The sequence below is a fragment of the Mytilus californianus genome, unplaced genomic scaffold, assembly GCF_021869535.1.
Source record: "Mytilus californianus isolate M0D057914Y unplaced genomic scaffold, xbMytCali1.0.p SCAF_4, whole genome shotgun sequence".
Classification (NCBI taxonomy): domain Eukaryota; kingdom Metazoa; phylum Mollusca; class Bivalvia; order Mytilida; family Mytilidae; genus Mytilus; species Mytilus californianus.
In genome coordinates, this window is record NW_026262690.1 from 80,913,955 (window position 1) to 80,938,025 (window position 24,071).

General features: G+C 30.9%; 1 protein-coding gene across 1 annotated transcript in view; it reads right to left on the bottom strand.

The window, feature by feature from the left end:
• Window positions 1-3,259: 3,259 nt before the first annotated feature.
• Window positions 3,260-24,071, bottom strand: part of LOC127737097 (protein phosphatase 1 regulatory subunit 37-like) — a 58,200-nt gene continuing 37,388 nt past the window's right edge. The window contains exons 14-25 of the mRNA XM_052247629.1: window positions 21,410-21,482; window positions 15,131-15,210; window positions 14,745-14,853; window positions 14,447-14,554; window positions 13,435-13,502; window positions 12,640-12,716; window positions 11,801-11,836; window positions 11,211-11,290; window positions 9,804-9,877; window positions 6,993-7,074; window positions 5,983-6,184; window positions 3,260-4,791 (exon numbers count right to left, since the gene is read on the bottom strand). Of these exons, the coding sequence (XP_052103589.1) occupies window positions 4,679-4,791; window positions 5,983-6,184; window positions 6,993-7,074; window positions 9,804-9,877; window positions 11,211-11,290; window positions 11,801-11,836; window positions 12,640-12,716; window positions 13,435-13,502; window positions 14,447-14,554; window positions 14,745-14,853; window positions 15,131-15,210; window positions 21,410-21,482 (1,102 nt within the window). The 3' untranslated portion in view covers window positions 3,260-4,678. The remainder of the gene's footprint in view (window positions 4,792-5,982; window positions 6,185-6,992; window positions 7,075-9,803; window positions 9,878-11,210; window positions 11,291-11,800; window positions 11,837-12,639; window positions 12,717-13,434; window positions 13,503-14,446; window positions 14,555-14,744; window positions 14,854-15,130; window positions 15,211-21,409; window positions 21,483-24,071) is intronic.

A 24,071-nucleotide genomic window follows, 5' to 3' on the forward strand; every position in this document is an offset into this window, starting at 1 on the left:
TGTTATACATTAATCTGAAATTGATATTTTTAAAAGTACCCACATAAGGAGGGGGTATTCTTCCCCTCTCTTAAAGGTACTATGAATACTAAATTTGCATGACAATGCAACTTATTCCGTTTGCTACATTGTTCCTGGACTTTTCAACTAGCTACTTATTTCCGGAACTTTTCGACTGCACTCGGAATTAAACAACTAGTTGGAAAGTTCCATCGGAACGAAATAACTAGTTGAAAAGAGTTGATTATTATTTTTATTTTTGGTACATGCATCAACAATCATATGAATCAGATCATGCAACGATTTGTTTAGAAAGGCGTTTGTTTAGACGATCAAACTTAGATTTCTTACCTTGGTCACGTTGGTTTCAATACAACTGAGGAATGAGAATGTGGCACATCGAATGAGTCAGTATTTAAACATAGAAACCAAATTCTGCTTCAAACATAGATGATGGTAGTAAGGTTAGATGATTTTAAGTGCCAGCTTTGCAACTATGGGCAAGTCTGTGCTAGCATTATATTAGAATGCACTTATCATTCCCAAAAGCGTTTTTTGAATAAACATCTTAACATATTGATGTACCATCGTCTGGTTTCCTATGTGATGGCAACATGGCCAAAATCATCAGTTGATGCCCTTTAGGAGTATTCTCCCTTCTATAATGATGATTGAAACAAAATAAAATCTGAAAATAATTAAAAAATGACCATGATTCTAAGTTGCCTTTTATAGGAGTTAATCTAAACCTATTTTTTGTGAATTTTGTTTATTATCTTGAAAACTAAAATAGATAAACAGAAACTCTGTGCAGCAAAAATGATAATCAAGATAAGAGTTTGGCCCATACAGATTCAGTTCAACACGCAGATTCTTGTTTTTGATTGATAAACATTGATTTTATTTTTAAAAATCAAAACATAACTAAGTAATGTTGCTCTATATGTACAGTTATGAGTTCATAATCCTACACCTAGTTGATACTGTTTACTTAAATTTTGGCATTGCACAGGTTCATATTTTTCTCAGACTGTTTATGAGGGTCTGGCTGGGGATTCCTTCATTTCTGTATTCTTTAATTTTATTAGGCCATTTTTCGCTCTATTCTTTATACTTTCTGCCTATTATTCTCTATCTTTTTTATATTATAGCACCTCAATATTCTCTATTCTTTATTCTTTTTTGTTCATTTTTCTGTACTATTTATATTTTTTGCCCATTATTCTCTATTCTGTAAACCCCCATCCACACCCTCATTTATAAGGTTTTTACACTTATTCCTTGGATTGATACTTTAAATTAGTCTGGGGGAATATGATTTTTTATCAGTTGTTATTGGCTTTGAAATAGCATTCAGTAATTACAAGTACTTTTATATTGGTACTTTGTTTCTATTTTTTTGTTAGATGCTGTTTAGCTCACCTTGCCCTAAGAGCAATGAGAGTTTTTGCCATCACTTTGTGTCTGTCTGTCATCTGTAAACTTTTCTTTAAACTTTTTACTCCAATGGTTTAAAACTAAAGTTTGTCTGCTTTATCTATAGGATGTTAAATTCTAAGCTTGTTATTTTTGTCCAAGTTGATAAACCAACATGGCCACCCTGTCTGAAAATAGAATATGGGGGTCAAACTACAGTTTAGGCTAATATTTCTAAAACTAAAGCAATAAGAAAAAAAACTTACAGTAAAAATGGTCATCACAAGTTCTATCTGCCATGAAATTTTTGGTAAAATTATTGCCCCTGAAAAGTAGATTTTTTTAACTTTTTGGTGCTTTCTTGCCATTGTTTCAAGAGTATAGGAGTTACCTTTTAAGTATAAATTGTAAAAATTATCAACATGAAAAGATGCATCTAACCTGAAAATTGGAGAAAAATATAACAACTTATTTTGGAGCTTTTGCCCCCTGAAATATTGTTTTTTTCCAATTTGTAAGAGTTAATTGCAGTTATCATAAAAATTATAGAAACTTGGGTAAAAGGTAGATTGCAAAAAGATCAGCACGACCAGATCTATCTACCCTGAAAATTGAAAAAAAATCTGTCAACCTGTTTCGGAGATCTTGCCCCTGAAGTATCAATATTTTTGCAATTTTTGACTGTTATCATTAGAACTATAGGAGCTAGGTTAGAAGTGTTTACTGCAAAAATATTAAGCATGACAAGATCTATCTACTCTGCAAGTTTTCCCATGAAATGTTGATTTTTACTGTTTTTTGCTGTTTTCGCTGTTATCTAGAAAACTATAGGAGAAAGGTTAAACAGAAAAAAATTGCAAAAATGGCCAGCAACACAAGAGTAACTGTAAAATGTGCATATAAAAGTCCTGATTAGCAAACTGGTGATTTTTTTCACAAGGTGAGTGATATAAGCACATGTGTGCCTCTTGTTTTGTGCCTTGTACTAATCTATCCAGTTAAGCCATTAGCAACTTATTTCTATAATTTGTTCATATGTTGTGTTGTTACACCACTTTCTCAGATTAGGGAGGGTTGAGCACTCACAAACATGTTTAACCCTACCACATTCAGGAGACTTTAATTTAGTGGTTGTTGTAGGTTCATATTGGTCATATTAGTTTATCACAAATTGTATTGATATAAATTAGGCGGTTTGGTTTTCTCATTTGAATTGTTTCACATTTTTCATGTCAGGTGCTTTTATAGCAGACTATATGGTATGGGCGTTCTCAATGTTGAAGGCTGTATGTTGACCTATAATTGCTGAAGGATCCACGCCATTCAAACTCTGATAGCTGTATCATCCTTGGGGTCTCTGTTTTTTAAACTGTATCTATGTCATCTTTTGGCTGTCTGCTATTTTTGAGCTGTGTCATTTTTTGTTGTCCCTTAATTTTTAGCTGTACCTGTGTTATCTTTTGTTGTCCCTATATTTTTAACTGAATCTGTCATCTTTTGTTGTCCCTTTACTTGTAGCTGTATATGTGTCATTTTTTGGCTATATCTGCTATTCTTTAGCAGTATATGTGTCATCTTTTGTTGACTGTTTATTTTTAGATGTATATGAGTCACCTTTTGGCTGTGTATATTTGTATTTCATTAAATTTGTTGTTGTGATCTTTTGGCTATGTCTATGATCTTTAGCTGTGTCTTTTATTTTTTGGCAGTCTGTGTTATATTTCATTTGAGAGATGTCTGTGATCTTTAGACATTGTCTATGCGATCTTTTGGCTGACTGTGTGATCTTTGTTACTATACTTTGTATAACATGTAATTATCCTAATCACTGAAGACAATACAGTACCATTGGCTATTCTTTATTTTTACTTTTCAATTTATTACTGACTATTGTCTAAACTTTATCTCTACTCTTTTCTATATACATATATCATGTGTCTCAACTAAGTTTAAGTTCCTAGAATAAGACTGGGTATTGTTATGAACCTCTCTTCATTACAGCAGTTACTAAAATCTATATCAAAATAGTCAAGCCTGTGATTACAGGATACCAAGGCAAAGATAAGTATGTGGCCTTATTAAACAAGCGTACTACTGGGTTTATTTTAAATCTTACATATATAGGCAGTGATTGGCTATACAGAGGGTATGTTAAAACTAGTTTGACTATATTCAAGTACTGACATCTTTAAATTGTATTTCAACAATAAATTCATTTATTGAACTAACAACACATGTGTATCATGTCTCTATCATTCTTTAATTAGTAAGACACCACTGACGAGTCATACAGCTATGCAAACTGAAGATAAACTTGATGCAGAAGACACAAGTGATAAGTATACAGTAAGTATGCATTTTTTCTTTAATAAAATCACACCAAAGAATACCTGGGCAATATATATGTAAGACAGAGGTATGTCTCTTCAAAAATCAGTTTCCATGTCGTTTAAAATTTAGTTTCACAAACAAATATAAGAAATTGTATAAAGTTATTCTTAAAACTAATTACATTAAAAGTGTTTGCTTTCATTAGTTTCTGGAATACTTTTTTATTAAAAAAAAATAATTTTTGAATGATTATTTACTCATGACAAAATCTCTAATAAAGTCCTTCAAAATTACATTATGCTCCATTTTATAGGATTGCTACAGTCTTGTATGTCAAATAATAATTGTGGTTTTGGTGAATTGCAATGGTTCTTCAAAGGCATCTAATTATTACTAATGCCATTGACTGCTATGTAAAATGTTATGACCTTGACTGATCATCAGTTGTTTATGGTTACCAATCAAATGATACAATTATTTTTTTTTCATTTATAAGTGATACACAAAAATTCTATTGAGTCTAGTGTCCAGATAAGCTGAAGTTTCAGCACATCTTTTTACATTGGGGCTGATCCAAGATATAATACACCAGATTATCTGTGCTAGTTGAAGCAAGGGGATCAACCATTTTGGAATTCATAATCATTTATTAATCAACAGTTTGAAATAAAAATGAAACCTTTACACATATTTGTCGAACTTTACATTTCAATTGCCACATGCACTCCCAATTCCATATGTCCCTGCTATATGTCATAAATAAAAAGTACTACATATAATGCTAATTATACAGCTTCAAATGATAAATAAGCAGGTTTCTTCAGTCTACATGATTCAATTGGTCAAATAAATAATAAACAGTTAGCACTGATGCACCATCAACAACCACCAAAATATTGCACTAATATTGAATAGGAATAATCTGAATAAATCATTGTTTTTCCTGTGATATAGAACACCAGTCCGTTAAATGTCCATTTATAATATACAGATCTCTGGTCACAGATTTACTGGGTAAAGTCTCTAATGCTCCCATCATGGCACCTACAATATAAACATATAAATGAAATAGACAGACATTAAGATGTTTACTCTACTTGCAGTGATACTCGAGGGTTCTAACTGATAAAATCTCAGATTCAGGACAAATCCATACACTCACTGGAGAAATGTTCTATGCATTTCAAACAATACTTGCAACAACCCTTTTGTGATGAGCTTGCTAGACAATATTCCAAACACAATCACAAAAAACTTTCCAATCATTTTTTATTTCTAATCAAGTCTCCTAGTTCATGCACTGATCAGATTTATTGTACAACTTAATCTCGCCAATTAAACACATGTAATATTTACCACTGGAAATCAATCATGATTTTAAATATAAAGAAAAAGGAAAATCTACCAACTTCCCCAATTAATAATGGAATTCCCCCATGAAAGATGTTGATGCAGGTATGAAATTATAGCTTGCAGTTTTGGAATTTATTGTTAATGCAACACCAAATATTACTATTTCATTTCATATTACCTTAATATGGATTAGCTAGGCAAGCAAAAAACATATCTAATTTAAATAAATAGGGAATATGTCCATGGGACACAGATGATGTCCCCGCTTGCATATCATATAAAGTTATAAAGGAACATAACTGAAGAACAGTAAAAGTGACGTTACCCAAATTTGTACTTGAACTGCGTTTTGTGGTAATAAGTATTGTGTATAAGTCTCATAACATTTGGTTGAGGCAAACTAAAGTTAGAGAACGGAAACAAAAATTCAGCAGTTTTTATGTTTATAAAGGGGCATAACTCAAGAATTGTAAAAGTGACGCCACCCAATTTCGAACTTGATCTGTATTATGTGGTAATAAGCATTGTGTATACGTTTCATAACATTTGGTTGAGGCTAACTAAAGTTCGAAAACGGAAACGAAAAATTCAGCAATTTTTCCATTTGTAAAGAGGCATAACTCTAGAACGGTTATAGTGACGCCACCAAAATTCAAACTCGATCTGTATTTTGTGGTAATAAGCATTGTGTTTAAGTTTCATAACATTTGGTTGAGGCAAACTAAAGTTAGAGAACGGAAACCAACTTTGGGACGTACGGACGGACAGACATACAGACGGACAAGGGTAAAACTTAATGCCCCTCCACTACGGCAGGGGCATAAATATTACTGTTAACACTAGTCAAACAATAATTATTTCTTTGCTAAAATATAATTTTACCTCCAAGCCAAGCAGCGTAGTTTTGTTTCGCTGGCATTTGATGAAATCTAAATTCTTTAATGGCTAAGCTATCCTTGTACTTTGGTTTCTTTAACAAATCATAAAGTTCTGCCCTAAGTCTGTGATGAAAGCCAGCTAACATTGATGTCCCACCGATTATAACTATGTTCTCTGATAATGCTTTCCTCATATCTATGGGGCACTGATAGTGAGTACATGAAATTAAATAAATATAATTATAGTTTTTATAGAACTTCAATTGTTTATATATTCCTTCATTGTAATCCTTTTTCAATCTCATTTAATTTTCTCCATAAATGATACCATTCATTAGTTTTCTTGTTTGAATTGTTTTAACATTTGTTATTTCTTGGTCTTTTACAGCTTGCTTTGTGGTATGAGTTTTGCTCATTGTTAAAAATAACCCCAATACATAACAAATATAGAACTTCAATTTCATTTTCAACATGCAGCATAATCATCTATTCATTTTGAATTCCTGTCATGGTTTGTTTCAATATTTCTTATTTTAATTGCCATCTTTGTAAATCAAATTTAAAATCCCTTCAAAATTCATGTATTTCAACATGATTGGTGATCTTTAATTTCAGGAACATCTTCATTATATTTATAAAATAAGGTCAATACACTGCTACAGCCCTTTCCTGAGGATCATTATAAAGTCTGCAAAACTGGTTCTGTGCAATAAAAAAAACAATATTAGAAGTAGACATCATTACTTACTCCCAGAAATACTGGTTTCTAAAATTTTCCATTCTACATAAGTATTTTTTACTTCTACAATATAAATGATATACAAACTCATTTACACAGCTAAAATATTTGTACATTGTAGCTATTGACAATTTTAATTATACTTCTCATCATTGGTCCTCATTGCAGCAAACTTAAAAGTATTTCCCAGGACAGGGAATAACTTGTATTGACTGTGATTTACTTTACAAATTCCTGCTCATTTAAGTGATTTGATTATGTCCAACAATAATTACCTGGACTATGGCATCTAATATAAGTGTTGATACTGAGACTTCTTCATTATCTTGTTCAAACAAAACTTCACAACTGTGCTCTCTGTATAAACATAAAAAAAATTTGTTGCGACAGTTTTCATCAATGACTTTGTTCAGTATGCAAATAGGAAGTATGGTTTGACAATAAAATCAAGATTTTCATTTTAAACAATATCTGAATCACAGCTGCTGAATTGTGAAATATAGGTCATACGACCTTCTTCTGATAGCAAAAGGTCAGTCTCTCAAAAATGCACCTGCATACATAATTATATGAATGTTTTTCTCTTATTTTCTAATAACTGGTTGCAGACCTGCATGCCCGCATGGATATGAACGCCTAGGGTACTACCAATATTCCTTGTAACTTTGTATAGGGGAGTTAAAAAGATCACATAGAATCACAAAGATATTTTTTGTAAGGCTTTTGTTATAAGCTAGAGACATATAGCTCCACTTTACATTTGTCCATATTGAATAAAAGTCTAAATATTACATCTCCTGATGGCATTAGAAGATGCTAGCTGGGAAAAAGGTGAATATTTAAGGTAGCAATACACAGTTAGGAGTTTGGTTTCGCATTTTGGCCCCGGTGGATTTTTCAAATATGAAAGTTATTGTGTAATAAAATTCATTTTTAGACAGCTGAGTACTAATTTAGCCTTCAAAGGTGGTTTATAAGAACATCAAGATTATTTTTTACATGTTTTATGGGCTATTTTCTGTTTGACTCTCCGTATTTTCATAGCTATACCGGTCATCGGTCCAGAAATTAATGTAATGTTTACAAACACTTTTTTTCTACACGAAGTTTTTGACGCAATTTTACAAAAAAATGAGACGAAAGACATATGATTTTCATTGAATTTATTGAAAGATATATGTAAACACTTTCAGAAAAGGTATTACTTGAAGTGATTGAAATTCTGCTTTTGGTCAAATTTTGTGGAAATATGTGACATCTTTTCCCCCCTTTTTGCTATATTTTATAACAAAAAAATGCAGATTGTTGCCATGGATACACCAAAAAGAAATTATATTTTACTATTTTATATACTGGATATGAAATCTATGGAAGATTCTGATTACATACATATGCACATATATGACACAAACAGTAAGCTTAGTATTGCAAGAAGGCAATGAAAAGGGGATGGTAAAATTTATGAGGGAAAATTTTAATATTTTTTCCTAACTGTTTATTGCTACCTTATGGCATACTTACTAAGCTTAGAATTGTATAATTTAAGACTTTTCATACCACAAATCTATTGATATTTAGATTTTAAATCAACTTCTGAAGGGATTAAGTGTTTAAGAATGACAATACATGTCAATTTTATTGTTTACAGTCCTTAGCAACCAAAATTAGACATTTTGACACAAGGTTTATAATTGTACTCTATTTGCTTAACCCTTGCTTCTTAAGGATTGCGGAGTATGTAGTAGCCTAGGTATTGAATGTTTTGTATTTTTTCTTGCAAATATATCAAATTATTATTTTTATCAAGATTTCATGTTACATTTTGACATATATTAAATGTATAGTTGATTCAGCTGTAAGAAATTGATTCCCCATTACCAAGTTTTTTAATCAAGTCTTTGGTATACATTAAACATAAAGATCAACATTTTCATGCCTGAAATTGTTAAATTTTGTACAATTTTGCATCATCAGAGGTCTTATAAAGATTTTCAACATTAAAAAACTGACAAAAGAGATATAGTTTTTAAGATTTTGCCAAAAATTGAGGTAGAAACAAGATTTTACATTTTGATTTCGCACCTTTCTTTAAATCAGTTTTTGTCGCGTTTCAGTGTCAACTGCTAACCTTCATAAAATATTCATTACTCAACCAATTTTGAAAAATAAAAGGCCATTTTACTCGTTTTAGCTAGCAGAACACAGAAAATTAGTTAAAAGGGTGAATTTGAAAAAAATATTTACTATTAAGGTAGCAATACACAGTTAGGAGTTTGGTTTCGCATTTTGGCCCCGGTGGATTTTTCAAATATGAAAGTTATTGTGTAATAAAATTCATTTTTAGACAGCTGAGTACTAATTTAGCCTTCAAAGGTGGTTTATAAGAACATCAAGATTATTTTTTACATGTTTTATGGGCTATTTTCTGTTTGACTCTCCGTATTTTCATAGCTATACCGGTCATCGGTCCAGAAATTAATGTAATGTTTACAAACACTTTTTTTCTACACCAAGTTTTTGACGCAATTTTACCAAAAAATGAGACGAAAGACATATGATTTTCATTGAATTTATTGAAAGATATATGTAAACACTTTCAGAAAAGGTATTACTTGAAGTGATTGAAATTCTGCTTTTGGTCAAATTTTGTGGAAATATGTGACATCTTTTCCCCCCTTTTTGCTATATTTTATAACAAAAAAATGCAGATTGTTGCCATGGATACACCAAAAAGAAATTATATTTTACTATTTTATATACTGGATATGAAATCTATGGAAGATTCTGATTACATACATATGCACATATATGACACAAACAGTAAGCTTAGTATTGCAAGAAGGCAATGAAAAGGGGATGGTAAAATTTATGAGGGAAAATTTTAATATTTTTTCCTAACTGTTTATTGCTACCTAAGAGCCTAATTTTACCAGAAATATGATATTTTACCTCTATTGAAGGAATATTTAACATAATTAGATAGGATGACTACTATTAAACTTGTTTATCAGTAATATGAAGTATTTTGTTTATTGCCATCCTTAACATATAGAACATGAATGTCATAATGAAGTAAATGAACATACCTTATTTCTCCAGAAATATGTAGAATTTTACCTCCATCCAGAGGATATTCTACACTTGGAGGTGGAGTTGGTAACTGCAAATATAAAAGAAAAAAAATAATATCAAAGGCATGAATTAATCATCTACAATCTGATATTGTAAATGTTATAATCCTTATCATTATACCTTACATTATATCGTAATTATTTGATTGGCTAATATGGAATCACTTGTCATAGTTTAATTTCGATGTTTTTCCAAAAATTGGCAGGAGCGGTGAATAACCCAGACAAATTGAAGCCTCCATCAAACAACCCTATTATACACCGGTGAATAACCCTTTCAGCCCCTTGGTTTTTGCACGAGTTATCTCCCATAAAAAATTATGTCATTGACGCTTGTTAACAAAATGGCAAAGGCCAGGTAAGAAGCCCATCAAGTAGCAAGGAAACAAGATCAAACAAGGCTTGGGAAATCATCTAGTTCCAAGGATTTCTCTTGTAAACGGTCCTTTTCAGGGCCAGCAATATTTTACAGAAAGAGTCTACCTTTGTTGTACATACCAGAAATTCTTAGACACAAAATAATTTTCTAACGTAAGTGTTTTGACAATCTTTTTTCTCTCCCATAAGGCAATATTTTACACTTAATAATAACTTTATTGTTTGTTCGGTATAATAAAACAGTTATGGCCAATTGAGTCGGTAAATATTCAAAATTGTCAACCCGAGTAAGGGTTTACAATTTTGGATATTTACATCCTCAGCAGGCCAAAATTGTAAACCCTTACTCGGGTTGACAATTTTGAATATTTACATCCTCAGCAGGCCATAATTGTATATTGTACAACAAATATTTTTTTTAATATAAATATAATTAAAATAAATACAGAAAATTACATAAAAAATTAAGAATACAAAAAAAAACTCCCATCCAGACCCTCAGACAGTAAAGAGCATTTTCCATTATTATACTTCATGTCAAAATGCCAGATTTTGATTGGTTAATACGATGGAGACAATTTACTCTATCCTATGGTAAATACTCTATTACCCTTCACGGAGACGCTTGATCAAGTGTGCGCTTTATCAAATACGGATGGTTGTCATGTACAAGACATCATAGTTTATTACTTTGAATTTGAGATTTAATAGACAGTAATAACAGAACATTCAGTATAATAAATTAAATAACACATATCTGAGAGGGTGATAGAGCAGATTGTTACCCCTGGAAAAGACATTGTTAACCTTGGCTTCGCCTCAGCTGACAATGTTTTCTCAGGGTAACAATCTGTTCTATCACCCTCTCAGCTATGTGATATTTATATAGTGTCATAAGTATCAATTATAAAAAAAAAAAATCTTTTTAAATAATGACATACACTTGATATGAGAAATAAATAATCATATAATAACAATATCTACCTTGTCTTTACTTTCTCCCTTCACTGTCACTTCATGTATCTCTTTGGCTCTTTTTAAATTTGTCACAAAACAACAGCGAACTACAAAAGTAGAGCAGCCACTTAAGAAAGTCTTTAACAGATGATAATAATCTTAATGATTGACTGATAACAACTTTGAACTTATCTTTAATCAACTTTTCCTTACTGTGGATTCATTATTATTCGTAGGATACCAATTTTTCTGGATTTTGTGATTAAAGGTGAACCACAAATTTAAATGTTCAACAAAGTACAAATTTTCCATGAGCTTGTATGTAGACTTAATACAAAACAATGAAATCAAATATCCATAAAAATACAATGTTCCTTCAATCCACGAAAATAAACGAATCCACAGTATATAATTGTCAGCTGTCTTTTACATACAAGTTAGCAATTAATCCTGAAGCAATTATCTCATACTTAGACCCAAAGAATTATTGGTATATAATGTTTGCATTGAAAAGTTTTATAAATTTGACAGTTCACACATACAATCCTCAACTATAGCCATCTCATCAGTGAGGTTGTTTTAGACTAAGTTAGGGAACTGTCTGCAGTATGACTTACCTTTGATGTCTTCCAAAAGTTCTTCAGTTAAGCAATCTATAACAGAAACAAGAGTTTAAAACTTGTACTATTCTATTGATCAGCAAAAAAACATGAATAGGTCACATAATAGAATCAGAGATAAGAATTGTCTTACATTGACATCATGTTTAAATGATTAGTTTCTTCCACAAATTGATTATCATGTGCAAAGATATATCCTTTTGAACAGACACATTTTTTCATTGGAAATTCAGACACTTCTGTGATGATTTCTTCATTGTTTAATATATGACAGGTTCAGTTTAATGCCAATAAGAAATTTCATTTAAAATTCTAATCCCTTCATTTGAATGCATGATTTTTGAATCTCACATTTTGTCCGCAACCAAATAAATTGATTTTTTAAAAATATAAAGTTTGAGTTAATGAAACTCAATGTTCTTTAGAGAACCAATCCAACAATCATAATAAGAGGAGTTAGTACGAAAATTTATAAAAAAACAGGACAAAGATTTTGATTTTCAATAGTGTGCTGATTTTTCAAAAGATACATATATACTTCTGAAAACAGTATGTTATGATGTTTGTCATAATATTGACATATGTTAATATTCCCTGTATCTGTATCTTCACTGCGCAGATGTAGTGTTATCTACATATTAGTAATTACGAAGAATTCCATTTCAACAGGTGTTAAGGCAGTGAGGTGTGCTATTTTGCTACATGTTAAAGGCCTTACTGTGACATTAGATGAAGAACAGCAATAAAAGTGCTGTTCCTTGGCTTTATCAAGAGCCTGTCATAAAAACCTATTTTCCAAATCTTCTTATGGTAACACTTCAATTTTATTATCTTACCTGGAACTTCTGAAACAGGTTTATCTTGTCCATCTTCAGTTATTTTAGCGGTTTCCTTTAACAGATCTTCTATCTTCCTATAATCAATTTTAATTTTTTTAACAATTATTATCAGTCATAAACATATATAGTTACATCATATGTATGTTTCACGAGAATCCATTTGTTTGATTGGTTAACAACAATTGCGCATTATGCAAAAATTAACATTCATATCAAAATAAATGTTACATTCCTTATGACACATGCTTCTTTTCCAAAAATTGCACAGGTAAATAAAAGAAAAACTTGATAAAACGTTTTTTTCCATGGTCTAATTAGCATAAAATTGTAATTATAAGAAATGAGTGCTTCTTTTTGTAATTTTATTGGGGTGTAAAAGTGTTGATCGTCCACAAATTTTTAGAACATACAAAAATGTGCTTCGGTCAACACTTTTACATCCCAATAAAATTACAAAAAGAAGCATTCATTTCTTAAATGAATACATGTACTGAAATACTGTATACTTTCATTTGCTGAGAAAATGTGAACTTCATATTTTTGCATTTGCTGGACATAATGCTAGAGTTTTTTCAAAATATCATTTTTAGAAAATAAAACACAATGTAATGTGGCACTAATTAGCCTAAAATAAACATTGTTTTAACAGGCATGTTCAAGTTTGAATAAAAGTTTGTAAGCTTTTAATTTTTTAACATTTTTATATTTCATTCAAATTGATCTTTTCATCAAGTTAATATACATCACTGTTACTTATTCCTATCGACTGGATCACACGTGGATGAAGCTTACCTATGTACTGCCTTGCCAGCTACAGGTATGGCCTGTAAAGCTTTGAGAACTGGAATGCCTTCATATACCTTTATACTAGTTAAGGAAAATCTTTGGAATTCCAGTGGGTCAATGTAGTCCCTCTAAAATCCCCTCAAATATGCATAAAACGTTATTATTCGTAACAGATAAATTACATGGAATTTTAAAGTACCTTTATCTCATTTGTATTTTGTTTATTACATACAAGCATGGTAGAATAGGTGCTACATAGTCGACCCGAGAACACAGTTATTTCGTAGTGCATTTCTTTTAGACAATAAAGTCAAATTAAAAAAATCGCACCTGCTCTATCTCAAAAAGATTTTTACAGTGTAGTGTACTATTATTGGGACAAATAATATCAAAATTATAGAAAAATCTACCAGCTCTAACTCAAAAATGACAATTCTATGTAAAGGGGGTCTAAAATTCAGTTTGACAGCTTCAGACATACTAGTTTTTGACCTTTTTTAACTGGACCAAATCACTACTTAACATACATATTCAACAACCAATTTTTTTTAACATGTAATTTCATCCCCTTACTTAATATTTCATGCATAAAATATAAAGAAATACATTTGGAAAGTGTATGAACAAAATTTGCAAGTTATACACTGTCCACACTTTATTTGTAGACAACGAAAATCTAAGGACGATAACTGTGTCCTCGGACCAGTCTTCTCTGTAAAAAGTGGATTTAATTTACAACTTACATCACTTAAAGTCTTATAGTATTGTTTCAAGGGAATACAGTATTTGTATACTGGTTGACTGATCAATCAAGTGTTGCCAACTAGTCACTAGCAAATATTCTATATTTACTGTGCATTCATTATTATTTGTGAATACCTATTTTCATGTATTAATTTCAAATTTACAAAAAATTTAAAATCACAAGTCAAACTTAAAGGCGATGTTGTACTTTGGATCAACCTTTGTGAGACAATATGACAAATTAAGACTGGTCTTTTACACTGTCTAAGGATACAGGTACAACAACTGTTTCTGAGTATCCAAGGTCAATAACTAAACCAGTGTTGGTCCCCAAGGTCAACATAGACAACAGATGACCAGCTCCAAACATAACAGATGACACCTGGAATATATTCAAATGACAGGTTTATGGTGATGACATTACAGCAGTAACATAATAGTCAATTTGCAAATTACTAATTTGATTTTGAGTTTAAACACTTTTAGGTGCCAAGTTGCCATAAATTCTAAATCTTCGAAAAATCTTGATTTCATCTATGGAAAGCAGTACTTATACAATACAGGACATGTACCTCAAAATGTATAAAGAGAACTTTGGCTAGGGTTTCTCTCACTTGGGAAGGACAAAGTATGGATTCACACACTACCAGTCTTCTGTCTTTAGCATTTACCAATAAACTCCTGAAAAAAACCAATTTCTTTGTAAAAGTTGTACCCATACAGTTTAATTACCAGTGTTATCAAATGCCTTTATCTAAAAGAAGTCTGTGTAGACTGTTTGATATGGCTGTATTTTTTATTTTTTTATTAGCTCCTTCTAATATTTTGAAGGTCTGATAACAATTGAGGTTATACTATGAATCATATCTAACTTAATATTGTTAATTATATAAGTTTTGTTTTTATATAAATAATTTCCTATTAATTCTTTTTTTTATTATTTTCTTTATAAACTTACCTAAAAAACAATTGAAATAGAAAATTTTTGAGATTCTCATATAATTCCTCTGTACTGCTAAACTCCCATATTTTCACAATCTGTAACAGATTTAAACAAATGAATCACTTTTTTTGTTTTTTACAATTTTGGCAACTTGGCCACTGAATTACACCTATGCATACATGTATTCAAATTTCATGACAGTCAGATGAAATAGGATTGCAAATCCTCTGACAATCAAAGCACATAATAAAAGACAAATTCTTTTTTATTGAACACTAGGCCTTGTTGGCTGGGTGGTCTAAGTAGTTAATCAATGGCCTATCATTCCTGAGGATATGATTTTGACCCCTGCTTATTGTAATGTATGTTCTTTTCCGATCTTATTGACAAGGACTTTCTTTGTGGAGATTTTAAACAGTGAATGCTGGTGATTGTTGGGGGGTTCACTCTTAAATCTCTCTGTTTATTCCATATGGGTGAATTAGACTATATCAATTTCATTATTATCATTCATCCTATTTCACAGTGATTTACAAAGACACAATTCAGTTGATGTATTTTTATTTAAGGAATGACTGTGATATTTTTTCCGTCTATGAAGAAATAACATCAAAAATGTGGTGCACACTAAATAACTCGTGTAGCGGGTTATTTAAAAGTGTGCACCACATTTTTAATGCTATTCTAAATAGACAGAAAAAATATTACAGTCTTTCCTTATAATTTAATTCTAAATTCCATTTTAAGCTGGAGTCAATCATGAAAAAACGTTGACGTCACGGTCACATGACAAAATTATGTCTATGAGCTGATAGACAAAACACTCTCAGCCAATCAGAAGACGTGTTACATCCAAAATTAAATTATTTCTTTAAGAAACAGGAAACTTTTGTAAATTTTTTTTATATTTTTCTATAACTATTGTAAATTTAACAACTTTGTAAACAAAATTATTTGTCAAAATTTTAATATTGATGAAATAAATGTTAAGGAAACGAGCTGTAAAAGCCACTTGGTAGTGTTACTGGCTACATGATGCCAACAAAACTATCACTGGTATGATTAAAATTTGATAAACTTTCATGTAACAATGTTAGTGAACAATTTCCTATACCTTTAAAAAATTATAATTTCAAGACTTTTCTACTAAATTATAGTAAATATTCTAACAATTTAAAATAATTAATTGTGACTATTTGTCCTATCAATATTGTATTTTTCTGTCCTGTGATTTCTGGTCGTTTACCCTAGCCAAGACCTTAAATGGATCAGCTACATGTGTACAGTGGTCTTACCAATAGTCTAATTGTCCTGAATAGTGAATATACAAGTATTTCCGAGGAATAAAGCATGCAACATTCAATAAACCAATTGAACAATATGAGGCTTAAACTATTCAATAATTGATTAAAGGGAAACTTCGCAAAAAAATGAAAAATTGATATTATGTCCATTCTGTATAAAAAAGCTCAAATTCATAAATATTAAAATTTTATTCTGCTAGATAAGAGATCACCATCGATTTTAAATTTAGAGTATCAATTCGCTGCGTGCGGCCATTTTGACATCTTCTCGGTTTAGAAACCACGATATATTTATAAACCACAATGGACCAAAACCTGCAGTAACCTAATGTAGTCGTAATTGCGTGTCGATATCTTGTCAATCGTACGGTTGTTTTATCCGACTAACTAACTTGATACGGAAAATGTAATTATTTGTTAAATAACTATGGTCTGTCGGTTTTTAAACTGTTTATATGGGAATTAGTTAAAAAGTCAAAGTTCAAAGTCATAAATAAGTGTTCCGTGTAAAATTGTTTTCGAAAATCTAATTTGTTCATAATTCTTTTATGTAATAAACTTATTTAAATAAATTCGGACCTTCCCTTATCTGATCAACAGCATGGCTAAAGGTATTACTCCCAAAGGTATTGTGAGGTGACACGTCCAGGTATTCAAGCGATTTCCTGTCGGGCTTTAAAACTCTTATTACACAATTACATAAAGCAAGTTTCTTGCATCGTCTCACTTGTGAGAGTATTGATCAGTGTATACGGCCGATAACTTGTAACTTTCCATTTTGAAACTATCAGGTGTATAATATAGATCTCTGTCTTGCGTGCCGATAGTGATATACTAGTCATTACCAGAGACATCTCTGTCATTACTAAACTCATACGCTTGTTTATAAATAACATTTCTGGTGTAAAGAATATATTTATGAAAATCTAAATAATTCCAAAAAAAGATTTGATAAAATAAAAATATATTTACAAATTTTTTTCCAAGGGTAAATTGGGGTAAATGTAAGTATATACTCGTTGTCAATAATGATGGACATTTTGAAACATACAAGAAATATTGATTTAACAAAAATGTACGCACTTGTCGATCATTGATTTATACGCCTTGATAGAAAGTTACGGAACTATAGATAGTCGCAATTTAAAATATATACATGTATATTGAATATAAGAAAGAAACATCCAGAACAATTTGATTTAAATACATATCTAACTTGCTTTGGTTCATCGAAGTTATGGACATAGTAAAATCACAGATTTATATTTCAATTAGATTGTTCTCGAACAATTGAAGAAATTCATCATCATCACTATTGTTGGGTATAATCATGGAAGTAATATTTAATATTACTTCCATTGTATAATGTATAATAAGGTGAACATGGTTCGGAAAGTACCTTATGTCAATTTTCCTGTTCCGACATGCATGTAGTATATGCCACTGGACGTACACTAATGATCCCAAAAAGTCTATTTGAAGAAATAAAGAAACTTCACTTCGGATAGACTGATAGTAGTTGTACAAAAAATAAATTAACGAATACCGTATTAACGTCTGACCAGCAAGAGGGTTGATTAATTTATTACATTAGATTGTGGGTGAATATACCATTCCCAATATTGTTCTTAGTATGCATAAAATATTAAATAATAGCATAGATATAATAGCCAGCTATTATATCTTTGATAAGGGTAACATGAGAAAAAATATAAATACGAAAAGTCGCATATCTGGTAAAAAAAGTCTCACCATCTATAGGATTTCACGTACAATTGTTATTCTTAATCGAAATAACGGACAGTCATTTACATGAATGACGGTACGCTTTGATAAAAAGGGGTGCCGCATATTATTCATCATCAATCTATTTTTTTCAAGTTTATACTTTCCTGTTATTCTTATCAGTTAACGCAGAGACATGTCACTATGCATCTCTAGTTAACGACAATCAACTATATAAATATCTGAATCTGATGTCAAATACCGTTCATCTCTTTCTTTCTTTTTTCTTCTTTTTTTTTTGGGGGGGGGGGATTTGGGCAGGGACATAAACATTGTTAGATGTACTTAGGGTTCCCAGGTTGTTGTTTTTTGGGGGGAGGGGGGCGTGTTGGAGGTCAAGTCTATCGAAAGTTACAAAATAAGAGTGTTTTATTTATGAATTTACAAGAAGAATTCTGTTCTTGGACGTACTTTTCTCTTTTTTTATTTAGTTCAGTGATTTAAATTGAGAAAAAATCTAGTCAGAATTTAAATCGTTTCTGCAATCCCACATCTAAGACTCCTCTAAAATCATGAATGGCCATGCTTCACAATCATCAGAATTTTCTTTGCATTGATACATTATGTATCCAATGACATTTCCGGGTATAACAAGAGCTTCTTGTATATTACCTGTATGTGGTTAGGTGTCGCCCTATGAGGTCTTGCGTATACAGGTTCACATTTATAATGGTTTGTGATATAACAAGGTTTTATGACATTCACACTTCTGCATGTTCTGTATACCACATTATTATCTTATTTTCAAACCGAAAGAGGAAATGAATAATTTCCAGGTAAAATATTGAGTATCAAAGTATCAAATTAATTTCCAGATTTTTTTTTCTTGGTATTAAATAACAGAAATTTAAAGAATAGACTGCTTTTCCGCTTTAGGGGTATTCTTGTCAGTTAAAACAGACATATGATTATATGTGTATATATGTCTCTAGTATAGACATGGTTTATGAATGAATTATAAGTCAATATAATACTTCCATGGTCTTGCAAAGGTACAAGATATAAAGCACATTGAAAATTGATTCCGCCGGTCTGTCTCCATTCAAAAAAAAGGAAGGTTGACGTTAGATTGATTCTGTCATTTTTTTTAAACATCGTTGGTCAAATAGCTAAAGTATTATACGTTGTGAGACTTATAATATTTTAATAAGGACATTCCTGATTAGGAATCCTTTTTTTTTTTATGTTTTTCACACCTGAAAAGAATATTTGTTCGTAATTATTTGATTCCATTCCAAGAATTTCCTGTCAAATTTTCAAACATCTTTTTTCAAATAGCTGAAGTATTTATACGTTGTGACAGAGACAGATTTAAAATATTTTGATGAGAACATTAATTCATGAATATGTAAAGAAAGATCGCTTTGGACGGACCAAATTATATAATTACAATTGGTAATTATCTATTTTAAATAATAAAGGCAGAGACATATAATACAATTGTATTATATGTCTCTGATAAAGGTTACCGATTCTAATTTGAAATAGTACAATTTTTAGTTCATACACTCGTGTTTAGAAGGCCATTATTATTTATAAATCTATTAAATTAAATCAATTCAGTATTTCATGGTTACAAAAACAGTGACAGCGGTCATAATTCATTTTAAACTGAGCTTACGCAAAATATAGAAATATACCACGACTATCCAGTTATTGTGCAACCTTATTACTCCCCCAAAATAATTATATTTCTTTTTTATATTTTCTGAGTCTAAAACTATCACTCCCGTTTATCATTCATACAAAATGTTGTTCACACCTGGAACGGTGAACCGTGACGGCTAAGATTCACTGAGTGAAGATCAAAAGAAATTTTAATTACCCTGAGTTTAACCACGCATTCAACAGTCACTAAGTGTCACAGTACAATACACATTGTATTTACACAGTACTAGCTGGAAATGTTTGCTGGACTTAAGTAAAAGGTCAGAATACAAACATGCATTTTTAATACATTATCAATCATGTCAGTTATATATGTTTGTTCAAAATATTCGTCGGAAAAATATCATAAAAATGTTCTATTGTATGATTTACTTTTATTACTATAATCATATCAGAAATCCTTAAAACATAAATCCTACAATTTAATTTTACTGACCACTTTACTTTCTTAATTTTTAGTTGGTTAATAGCTACACCAAGAGTCGTCGATGCGCTTTAAATCGCGTTATTAGATGGTTAACGAACAAGACTTAAATGAGATTAATTCCACTCCCGGCATGCAAAAAGACTTAAACTACGTCACAGAAGTCAGGAAGTTTGAATAAATAGAATTAATAATTCCCAATTTTCTTCTTTATTAGTTTTCATATCCAAATAAAACTTGGTGAATATGTTTTTTATGGTATTATGAACATAATAAGATGATAAGTAAAAAATCGCGAATTTTCCCTTTAATGAACATAATTTTTTTTTTAATTGATCACTTAAAAACTCTCTGCAACATCTTAACATGGGTGCTTAAACAAAACTGTATGGTGTGGTACTGTTTTTGTACTTCCTGTTATCATTGTTATGTATCATTGAATTTGCAGAAAAGTTCCTGAAGAATACAAAAAAATACAAACTGAATTAAATTTCATATTTTGAACCAAAGACATATATACACATTATTTGTATATATATATGTCTCTGTTTGAACTTATCAACACTTGTGATAATTGAGTGTTCTTTGCATGATGTCCAGACAGTCTAGTGGTAAATTATTTCAAGCATGTAGAGATGAGAACAAAATAACAAAACAAATGTATCATTTCAAAGGATATAAAATATATTTGGACTGATGGTCAAATAATTTTTGACTGGGATTAAAATACAAGGTGAATTAGGTAAGATAAGAAATTTGGCATTACAACAGGTTATATGTACTTTCAAATACCTCTAACATACATGTACACATACCTCTACAGGTTGTTATAAACTTTAACATGGAAAGGGTGTGTGTCGTCTACAACATTTGTATAGACATCAAGGTCAAGATACATGTAGAAGTAGTAAGTAAGCAAAGCTTTCAACACTTCTTATACTGCAACTTTGTTTGTGACATTTGATGTCGAGACATATTTACCAAATAAAGCAATGTAATACAGTATCGTTAGCAATAAGCAGATAAGTATAAAATTTCAAAATGGAAAATCCATTTAAAACTTAAGCTTCTCTACTGTTTACATTATGTTTACAATTTCAAATACATGTATACCTTTTCAGTTTTTTCATTCTTGACTTCAGAAGGAATAATACATCTTGGTCCAATCTCACCTGCTAAACCACATCTGTAACAAAGAAATATGCCTACAGTATGTACCAATATAATTTTATGTGCAGTTAATTTATCATGCATACAAATATTCAAAGACATATGCAATGTTTATTGATGAATATCAAATGGTACTGTCACTTTAGTCAAAGGTAAAAACCATCTTGATTTCCTTGTTAGGTGTGAATTCTTTAGCTCATTGTTTCAGACCATCAACATGATAAAGACACTCTCAAGGTGAACAAGAGTGCACACCCTGAAATGTCTTGTCTTCTTAACTGACCATTGATTTTATGTTGAAAGTCTTAAATATAAAGGTTTAACTACAAGTATCAATTCACATAAACTTAACATTTTTAAAGATCCATGACAATGAGGTCAAGGTCAGAAAAATCATGTCAGACAGACATGTTCGCCTTATATAATTATTCCATACACCAAATATAGCTGACCTATTGCTATTAGTATTTGAAAAACAGACCAAAACACAAAAACTTATCATTGACCAATGAACAATGAAAATGAGGTCAAAGTCAGATGATACTGGCTAGATCGACATGTTCACCTTACAATCATTCCATACACCAAATATGGTTGACCTATTGCTATTAGTATTTGAAAAACAGACCAAAACACAAAAACTTAACATTGACCAATGAACAATGAAAATGAGGTCAAGGTCAGATGATACTGGCTAGACCGATATGTTCACCTTACAATCATTCCATACACCAAATATGGTTGACCTATTGCTTATAGTACTTGAAAAACAGACCAAAACACAAAAACTTAATATTGACCAATGAACCATGAAAATGAGGTCAAGGTCAGACGAGTCCTGCCAGACTGACATGTAACCCTTACAATCATTCCATACACTACATATAGTTAACCTACTGCTTATAGTATCTGAGATATGGACCTAATCATGTACATTGTAACTTTAACCGTGATCACTGATCTATGAAATGGGGTCGAGGTCAGGTGAACCCTGTCTGACAGACATGTAGACATTGCAAGGAACCAATAAAACAAATTGTTATCCTATTACTCATAATAAGTGAGAAATTCACATGATAAAAAACCCATAATTGTTCATGTTGTCCATGGAAAAAAAACATCATGTGTTGACTCAGTATTGATGAATATGACAGTAGCTAATTTAGTCAGAATAACTTTTATGTCAGACAACAGGACCAATACTGACAAAACACAATTTTGTTTTTAGTACCAGAAGGTCTCACAAATTATTTTCAACTCTACAAAGAGAGAATGAAGTCATGGATATACATGTATTAAGATTGTTTCCTTGAAAGGAATCTTACATGCACATTTTTATGTATACATTTGTTTTTAACTGTTTTGTAGTTTTCAAGAAGATCTTTGTTGATTCAGCCACTCAAAAAATGATATTGTTAATCATGATATACACGCAGCACATTAAAAATCTGACTAAGTGGCTTGACTTATTTAAATTTAAAGCCAAATATATTCTTACTGTATCACCTACACATTTTATCTTCCTGTTTACATGTATGCATGCATGAAATTTAGCATGAAACAAAATTTAATTTCCATCAAAGCCTAAGGAAAATTTCATTATGTGGATTCATAACACATGATTCATAATAGACGACTTTCAAATCTGTGCATCTTCCTGTACATTTCCTAAGTCACAGTCAACAGATTGTCCCATGACGTCATTTGCACAGATTGACCCTGGGTCAACTAGTGTAACTTATTCATACGATTCACAAAAGAACCTTTTTTGCTTGGTTCGATTTATGATTCATTTCATTCGTATTTCGGTTTGATTCCAATCCAGATAATTCCTGAGCGTTATAATTTTCTATCGGCCAATCAAAACTTGTGTTACAAATTAAACGTCTTTATGAAAATGACTGGCACATTTTTAGCTACACTAAGGCCAAACAAAAACATATGTGCCGACCACTTTTAGAACATTTTTTGGCATTTCTGAAAAACAAATTTTGATTTTGTTGAATGTGAACTTCAATAATTAAATTCAGACTTCTGTCATCTGAATTTCCATTTGAAGTATATATCTACTACGGCTGAAAATGCAACAAAATTAACTAAAACATAACATGTCTGTTTATTTTTACAACAATAGTATAGAGAATGGCAAACTTCTGGTAAGGGCGTGTAAAATAACTGAACCAGACTCAATGAAAACATGATTTTCCCCCCTGATTTTTTACCATCCAAAAAAAAAAAAAAATTTTGTTTTAGAACTGCCTTTCTACAAACCCTATTTTTTTCAGGACCTTATTGAAACCACACACTTTTTTAATTGGCCTAAAGGAACGGCAGGTTTACTAATCACACAAAAAAAAAACCAAAAAACAGAACAAAGGTAGTCAAACAAGTTCCCTGTAAAATTTTGCTGTGTCACAATTTCAAACATTGGACATCATATTAGAAAGATATCATTGCATGATGACAGAAGGTTATTCTGAGACATATCTAGGGTCATTCAGAACAAGTTCAGCTAAATACCCCTAATTATAGATTCGTCTATAACAGGTTTGGGAGGATCCTCATAAATGGGTACTATCCTCATTTATGGGTATTATACCCCAAA